We start from the raw sequence: 9,267 nt of genomic DNA on the forward strand, positions 1-9,267 counted from the left end.
ACTTCGGAGCAGCTAAATTAGTTTGTCTTGCTACTTGCTACTACACTTGTGTTTAGAAATAATAAAAAAAAAAAAAAAAACTTTAACCTATTGGAAGTTTATATCAATGTACATGACTCGGAATCTTATGACACATATCATGATAAGATGAGCCAACGACCCAATGAATCTATCATTTACCAATTTTAGGTGGTTGTCAAGTAACTGCCTTCATTGGAATGAGACTTTTGTGATCAAATTAAGCTTCCTATGAGTTTTTAGCCATAACCCAATAAAACTATTTTCTAATCTGTGTGAAGAGCTCGATAGGTTTTCCAGTTCGTCCTGTGCTTCCACTGAAAGCAGGAAAACCACTTCCTTGTTGGCTGTTGAAAGCCCCAAATCCACCACCAGCTGAGGGAGCACCGGCGAATCCACCACCAGCCGCGGGAGCACCAGCAAATCCACCACCAGCTACAGGAGCACCGGCAAATCCGCCACCAGCTGTGGGAGCACCAGCAAATCCGCCACCAGCTGAGGGAGCACCAGCAAACCCACCACCAGAAAATCCCCCAGACCCACCAGCTGAAGCTACACTTGCAAATCCAGCAACCCCTGAAGCCACACTAGCAAACCCACCACCGGTAGATGATATACCAGCAAAGCCACCACCAGTAGCATCACTTGAAAACCCACCAGGGGAACTAGTGCCAGTGAAGCCACCACCACCAATACCACTGGGAGATCCAAAACCTGTACCTGGTAGACCGGTACCAATCTGTCTTGATTGTCCAAAAGACCAAAGACCGGATCCCAGTGCTTGCTGTCCTGATCCAATCTGTGCTGGCTGGCCAAACCCGGTTTGAGTTGGAGCTTGAGCTGTTGTTCCAGTACTGAAACCACCAGAGAATGCACTCGAATTTGTTGGTTGAGATGGTTGTGAAGACTGGGGAGACTGGAAGCTAAAAGATGCAGGACGAAACAGCTGTCCGCTAGGAACCGTTATGTCAAAAGCTGAGCTCATCGGACTTGATGCTGCATTACCAAATGGACCACCAAATGGATTTGATTTTGGAGCAGTTGCAGCAGGGGTTGAGCCAATACTAAATGCAAGGTTTCCCAAAATAAATTCTACTGTTTCTGCAACATCCAAACTTTCATTCTTTTCTCCAGTTGTGCTCCCAGAAGTTGGGAGTGGTGTTGGGAATAGAACACGTGCAGTAGATGGCTGTGCTGGTTGAGCATTCAATGTCACATTAGGTGCAGGGTTTGCCATGTTACCGAAACCGGGCTGGCTTCCAGATGTCTGACTGGTTGAAATTTCAGTTGTAGGGTCAGTTGTTACTGAAGGTTCAAGCTTCGATACAAGTTCACCTTTGGGAGGCTCAGACTGCAGAGACGATGATACTCGTTTACTAGCATCCTTATCTGTTTTCAAACAAGATTTAGCCATAGGAGGTTGCAGCTCTGTTTTAGGAGACTCAGATATTGGAGTAGATAAGGGCACCGATGTTTTAGGAGCCTGCAAGGAAGAGGAACCAGAGGAAGAGGCAATTAAAGAAGGGGAAGCTGATCATTTAGTAACTTGTTTTACTTCTCCTGTAATTTTTTTATAATAGTTCTACCCTATTCTATTCTCTAATACAAATTCAAAGCGCCAGCTATATCCAAATTATATACAAATACGAGTATGCATGTACGCACAAATACAATGAGTAAATAAAATTTTAACCAAAAAAGTCCAAAACAAACACATGAAAGCCAAGAAAACTCAAATAGGTATTTGTTTACGTGCAAGTGAAGAATACCCTACCCCATGTGAACATCTATGTTCTTGACCTTCAAAGAGGGACGAGTAATAAGCAGGATCATAGATAGTGCCTCCCAAAATGTAATCAGAATCTGAGGGTTGTCTAACTACAGCAGGAGTTGCAGGACTTAGAAAACTATTTCTTAAATCATAATCTGCTTCTCCAGAACCTGTAGTGTCCACATATAAAACCCCCCACCTGTAAATCTGAATCCATAACAATGAGGACGACAACCTTACAGTAAACCCAATGATTTGCATTGCCAGAGTGAGTTTTAATGAAAAGATAACGAACATCCCATAATCCTCAGAAGAAATGTTCCTGCATACACATAAAATTGAGAGATCAGTATAGCCATTACCATCACTTAATCAAAATGTGACACTCACATTCACACACACATAATGGTACATTTAAACACAGACTACTAGGATTATAAAACTATTTTGCAACTAGGTTTTGTGCCAACATGTGAAGATGTAGACAGTAGAAACAACCGCGTGCTGCTGCATGAGTGAATGCTTACACAATGAAATCAAATATTAATTTTTTGAGGGGCCACAGCTATGTCAAAGATTGCTTATGTAATAGACAGAACCTAGAAGACGTGTCCAAACAAATGCAAAATTTTGTAAATAGAGTATGAATAAACTGACTACCTTTTCAAAGCATTGGCATAAATGACGGGTTAATAGAGCAATTTGATGATGACGACGAGGACAATGATGTTTCTCCATAGATATAATAACAATAAATAATTGGGTAAAACTAAGGAAGATTATCTTAGGTGCTATACCTGGTCTCCCTAGTTAAATTCAAACATCTACATGGTTGAATTTAATTGTTCTTTGAGAAGATAAAATTACTTTAGTTATATTGGCCAATACAAACATGTGGATGAATTCAATTAATGAACCTAAGATACAGCAACACTTAAGAAACTGTATCTAAGTCCCTAAATAATTAAGAGTTGCGTTAATGGGTGTCCTTGCGAACCCATTAATGTATTATTTTATAATGAAGTCAAGCCACTTTCTTTCTGAACTCCATATTTTTATTAGCTTTTTGCTATTTTCTAATGTAAGTATGACCCTTTTGAAGCCCCTTTCTAACGATTGCACGTGAGCAACAAAAAGCAAAAAATCAAAGTTGAAGCTCAACAAAGACTAAGCTACCCTATTCTAATTTTGTGCCAAGTACTATTAATTATTACTTTTTTCCCCTTCTTTTTAAAGAAACCAAATTTGAAATTGCACAGATTGAATGAGTATAATAATTACTATATTTGGTAAAAATTATTAGTGTTCTACTACTGTTTATGAAATAATTAGTGATTAACTATTATTTTGAAACTTTAGTTTTATAAATCCGATTTTGCCGTATAACTTAAGTTTCATACAAAATAGACATCAAGTTTACTGTGTAACTTGATGGCTATTTGAGTTACATGGCAATCTCGAGTTTCAAAATAGTTATAAATCACTGATTATTTCGCAAACCGTGGTACAACGCCAATAATTTGGGCTATTCGACCATTTTCACCACCTAAGATTACAAGAGTGAGCAATATGTATATAAACAGGAATGAATAATGTAATGAAAATGGAAGAGAAGAACAGAAGAGACCAAATATCGTGAGTGAAGAGGATGAACCAAGAAACATCCAGAGGGAGAGCACAAAAGAGAAGAACAGCATAGGTACGCAAAAGTTTCTGATTGCGACACTCTATGGCCACCAATGCGAATAACGCTATCCCCAGATTAATCAGCAAAACCCCGTTGTACAATGCTCCCAGAGATCCAATCAACGTGCACCCTATCTGTGTTTTTTTTTTTTTTGAACATTATCAAAAATCAAAATATCCAATTAATCAACAAAGAAACCGTACATAAAAACAAAAAAAGTGTTTGGATACCGAGAAAATGAAACCTGAATGTAGATGAGGATGACGGCGAAGGATTGAAGCCTATCGTAATTGCATAGGACAGGCAGTATTTGCTCTCTCAAAGAGCAAGAACAAGAACAGCAACAAAGCATCATATGCAAACAGTCTTTGAGAAAAAACCCAATCGAAAAGTGTTGGTTTTGGCCGGAGGAGCAAGAACAAGAACAAAAACCAAGCCAAATTAGCAATATATATATATGCCTCTTTTTTTTTTTTGGGGGGTTTTTTTTTTAAAACTGAAAGTTGAATTAAAAAGATAAGAGAATAGGCAAAGTTTTGTCAATAGAACTCTTCCAGTCATCTCCATACTTTACAGGTCACTTCACTGACTAACTTTCCTCTTTACCCATTTTTCACTTTCACAATTCACTCTCTTTTATATTTGTACTTTATGAAGTTAGAGGCTTTAAGCTAAAATGTAATCAGCTGTATTGTTAGTTTGTTGATTATTGGATTGTTGAACCTCCTACGTACATGTTTCATGTGTGTTAAGGGCATTATTCAGGTGATGTCTGGTTCCTCGCATGTCTTTTTGAATAATGAACTCTTGATCAGTCTATACAACTTTTTTTTTTCTTTTTTAAAGGATAGATAACTTTTATCATGTTCTTTTAAATTAGTTGCATATACTACTGCTGCCTCATAAATCTGATCTAAATCGATCCTTAAATAGATGCTTCCTTCGCCTATGAATACTATAGATAACTGTTTCAGTATCTACCCACATAATCTGCAATTGCAACTTGGTTTAGTACTCAGAACCCTGGTCTTAGCTAGGCTTCATGTATTTCATTATTAAGGATTGTATTCTTCTAAACTTTTGATACATTTTCCATTCTTTGGATTCTTTCCCCCCTTTTTGTTTATTCCTCGCTGTAATAATATTAATAATATCTTGGGGTTCGCAGCGATAACTTGGTATACCTACTATACCACCATTAACTAAAATATGTCTATAGTTAACTAATTGGTGGGCTATGAATACATATGCAGGCACAGTTTGTTAAAGCAGATAAGAATGTAAAGGAGTTTAACATTTTAGCCGATCTAATGAAGAAGGAGAGCAAAAAATTGCTTGAAAGGGCATAACTTGCTGAAAATGATATGAAGTAAGGCCATACTGAGCTCAAGTAGAAGTGATTTAAGTACCCTTAAATAAGTACACGGCTATTTTTTTTTTCTATTGCATCTGATGACACCAAGTAATATGTGTAGGGATGCTGGAAGTCAAATTCAACGCCTTGCGAAATCAGTCTACAAGGTTGAAACTCAAGCTGCAGGTCTGCATTCTTGACTCTTTTTTTTTTGGTTAATGAGGTGGTAGGACCATCATCGGGCATTCTTCTTTAGCTTGGCTGTAATTTGTGCTGTGGTCTGGTCTGTAACCTATTCAAGGTTTGCTTTTGATAAACTTTTACCAATGAGATTTAGCTCAAAGGACACTGAATCTTCTCTAATAAGTGATGCAAACAGCAAAAAGTTAAAGGCAAAGTAAGATTAAATATCAAGATATTTGAGAATTGTGGTCTAGTTTTGATGTGAGGTTTTCTTGGCACCTTTAATAGACTACTGTAGTGTTTATTGAGTCTTAACTATTAAGTTTCTTTATTATACTTTCTCAAAAAAAAAAAAAAAAAGTTTCTTTATTTTAGAAAGTTTCTTTGATCAGATTTAATTTACTTTACTAGAATAAGAACAAATTGGTAAATTCCAGAATTTCTAGAGTTGACTGTCCTTGGCTTTACCAAAAGTCTATGAATCTTATTTTATGTTATAAGTTCTTTTCCTATTTAATTTAGAAGTTCTTAATTACGCTTCTTTATTATCGGGAGTACTTGTCTTTCAAGGGAAAAGTTATTTAGGAGTCCTAACCTCTCTAGGTGTATCAATGACAATAAAAAAAGTCTTTATGTATTCAATAAAAGGAAGAAGCAGTGAGATTGATTTTTATAAAAATCCAACACCTTATTTAACTTTTGATGGCGTGATTGCCTTCTCCCATCTAAACTCATTTTTCACTCTATTCACTGTTTTTATCAAATAGTCATCAAACACATTCAAGATCCAATCTTTTTATAACCTAAATCTACCTAAACCCTTAAACATCTGATATTCAAGAATCTTTCAAGATCTCATCAAGAAATATAATTTAGTGTTGAATTCCTAAAGATCCTACGTCGAAATTCGTATCGTAATCCAATATAAGGCTTCTGTCTTGCCCCAATAAGAATGGGTGAAGGATAAGGGTGTTTGTGTGACTTACCTACTAAAAAAACTTTCTGGTTTCACCATATCATGTTCTTAGTTACAGAAAAGAAGGATTTATATTATTATGGAAAGTGGAAAATATAGAATAAATTCCCACAAGACAGAAGAGGTTCTGTTTTCTTATTGTGACCTTTAAAGTTTCCACTTTTACATGTTTACAACTCTTGGAAAGAAAAGATAATAATAAAAACCTAAAAATTATGTTCAAGTACATTGCTGTTTGATAGTGATTTTTATTTATTATGTGATCTTCTTCAGCTAGGTAGTGAGTGAGATGATGCAAAAGGAAAGCAAAGTGGTTCATCACAAATTTTTAACATGTTCCTCTTTTCCCTCTCTTTCTAGGTGATTTTGTTTGTCCTTTTTTGTTTCTTTAGAGAGAGAGAGAGAGAGAGTGGGGGGGGGGGGGGTTTGGTCTTGATGTTGGGAATATGTGGTGTATAATGTTCACTTGTTTTATATTTAATGCACTGGCTGAAGCAGCTGATGTAGGATGGCTTATTATTTGGAGTTCAGTTTTTGCTGTGCTCAATATAGGTTGGCTAATAGTGGCTTTAGATTTTGGGATTTGTCCACTACAAGGTTAAGGTTTAAAAAGTTCTCGAATTGGAATAATTTCAAAAGTCAAATTGGAGGGTGCAAGAATTTTCAGGCAGCTGCAAATTAGGATGCTTTATGTAGGAATACTGGCTAGAGAGGAAAATGGTGGGAAAAGGTTAAGAAAAAAATATAAGGGGTTTGTGCTGTTAATGGTGTAACAAAATGGCTATGGCTTAGGGTTCAAAAAAAGTATGGAAGCAAGTCTTGGTGGCTGTGGTGAGAACTGTGAACAACATTCCAAGATCAACACTAAAAGTAATGATGCCAAAAATCATCAGTAAGTCGCATGGTCCTCATGTACTTAAGATAAGACCTGCGCAACACAGAAAAAAAAAAAAAAAAAAACCCTACAGAGAGTACCGGTGTGGTACCGGCCAAATACCCTCCGAAGGTTAAGTTAGAGAAATTTTCACAACTCTAAAGTGTCAGAGTTGGGGTAAATTATGCGTACCTTGGTTTGTGAGGGTTTGAGGATTTTTATAGTAGCGTAGAGTTGTTATTTGTTTCTTGGCGGAGAGCGTCTTTCCTTGAAGGGAAGATCCTAATTAATACACATATCTTGCGAGATCCTTTCCTTGTAGGGATCCTCTTGATTAGGGTTAACTGTGGGGCACAAGATGTTTCCTTATATACCCATTCGTAGAGGCCAAGCAAGGCCACGCTGGACTCGTCATGCTCTTCATCCCGTTGGCTTCGTTACTCCCGTCGGCCCTCTCTTCTCGTGGGCCTTTGGATCTGTTTGAGGTTCCCCGTGGTCTTGTAAGAATGTTGTCGGGTATTAAGGTGGGGTTGTCATCCTACGGTATCGTCACTTTCGTATCTCCGTCTACGTGCGTGGAGCTAACGGGCTTATTGAAGTTGTCAACTTTCTCGTATGCAAACGAGTTTGCTTCCCTTTGAGAATACCCTTATCAGAATGCTTTGGAGCTTTTTGGTTTTCAAGTGATGGAACGTTGAGTTAGATTATGCTAATAGGATTTTGTGGATGACTGATGCTAGGGATACTAAAAATTCTACTACATAACTCTTACAAACTAATGTGTCTCCAATCACACAAAATATAAGATAAAATAAAATAAACTGAAACTCTAACATTCATTTATTATGTTGAAGTCTACCAATCACATTCATTGCCACGTTAGTTTGTAAACATTTTGTAGTAAAATGTATAGTAACTTTTGCATTTTCTTTTACGGATTGATTGGTGTTGTTAATGGCACTGTTTTGGTCTAGTTGTGTCTCATAACTAAAGAAAATAAGAGAGAAAGAAAGAAAGCAATAAGTGAACTCATGATAGGACCCATGGGCCATAACTATAGCTGATAGTAAAACTTCTTAAAATTAAAGACGATGCTTGGAACTTAAGAAAGTGAAAGGTTCCAAAGCAATGGCTACCTATTTCCAAGAAACATAGAATATTCAAACTAGGCCTCACCCTCAAGTTAAACCTAATTGAAAACTTCTCTTCTTTAATCTTTTTATTTCTTAAGCTCCTTGTATCCTGCACGGTGTACTTATTTTGTTATTACATTTTGTTTTAGATTTGAAAGATGGGCTATGAGAAATCCCTGGTTGGGAGGTTTTGAAACTTCGAGCAGAGGCAAGTTAAACATTTTCTTCATGTATGCTATCATTTTTCTCCTAATGCTTTTGCACATTTAAATTACATCATGATTAGTTGTCATAATGAACCCCCCCTTCAAAACCAGGTAGCTTCTATGATAGCACACCTGAAGCGGCAGAGGATTGCGCTAAATAAACGGATAATGAAGACTTCTGATTTGGGGGTTCCCTTGTGATGAATAAGATATGTTGATGAACACCCCCCCCCCCCCCCTTTTCCTTTTTTCCCACTTCTTCATTCAACCCCTGTAATGCAAAAGGAAAGGAGATGTGCAATAGGAGAGGATGTTGGGACTTTCATTTTCTGACCTTCATAATTCTGCAAGTAAAAACTATTTTGGTTTCAGTTGGCTTAGTTTGTTATACTTTTTGGTTAATTTATATTGTTAAGCACAAACACCAGCCGATAATTCTTCTTGATAATTTGTTACTACCCCTCTCCCTCTCCCAGTATAATCATTCATATAATGCTAATTCTAGTTAGAGTATGCAGTTGGCAGGCATCAACTGAATACTTCTTTGAGATTAGAATGGCTGCCGACTTGTGATCCTTGTCAAGGAGCAGTGCAAGTCGCAAAACTTTGAAATTCTGAAAGGGAAGATGATGTTAAGACTCATGAGAAATGGAGTCAAATACATTAATTTGTCTAAAGGGGTGATTGGTTTGCATGTGCTTAATACGACAAAACCTTTCCTACCTCTTTTATATATATATATATATATAAAAGTAAGAAAAGTGTATATTCAAAAACTGCTATAAGCAGAGAAGCATAAAGCAAATCAAAAAGTACAAAACAAGAGAAAAGAGCAAAAACGTAAAAGAACTAATTACAAAGAAAAATAGAGCTAAGGAACAAAGGGAGAGAATCACAAGATGAGAGTCCCCAAGCCTTGGACCAATTAAAAAGGGAACCAGAAAAGAGAGCAAGCAGCTGGTTATCAGATCTATTTAAGTCCTCAAAAGTCAGCCAATTGTGTTCCTCAAAATACACCACATTAAACACAACAAAACTAAATTCCAAATATTAGATGAGTGCTTC

General features: G+C 36.9%; 1 protein-coding gene across 1 annotated transcript; it reads right to left on the reverse strand.

Annotated features, from left to right (window-relative positions):
• Window positions 1–60: 60 nt before the first annotated feature.
• LOC142608470 (uncharacterized) lies at window positions 61–3,852 on the reverse strand. Its single transcript, XM_075780248.1, has 4 exons — window positions 3,721–3,852; window positions 3,417–3,610; window positions 1,793–2,111; window positions 61–1,501 (listed from the first exon to the last, which is right to left on the reverse strand). The coding sequence occupies exons 1-4, from the start codon at window positions 3,829–3,831 to the stop codon at window positions 278–280; spliced, it is 1,848 nt and encodes a 615-aa protein (XP_075636363.1). The 5' UTR covers window positions 3,832–3,852; the 3' UTR covers window positions 61–277.
• Window positions 3,853–9,267: the final 5,415 nt, after the last annotated feature.

This window comes from Castanea sativa, chromosome 8 (genome assembly GCF_040712315.1).
Source record: "Castanea sativa cultivar Marrone di Chiusa Pesio chromosome 8, ASM4071231v1".
Taxonomy (NCBI): domain Eukaryota; kingdom Viridiplantae; phylum Streptophyta; class Magnoliopsida; order Fagales; family Fagaceae; genus Castanea; species Castanea sativa.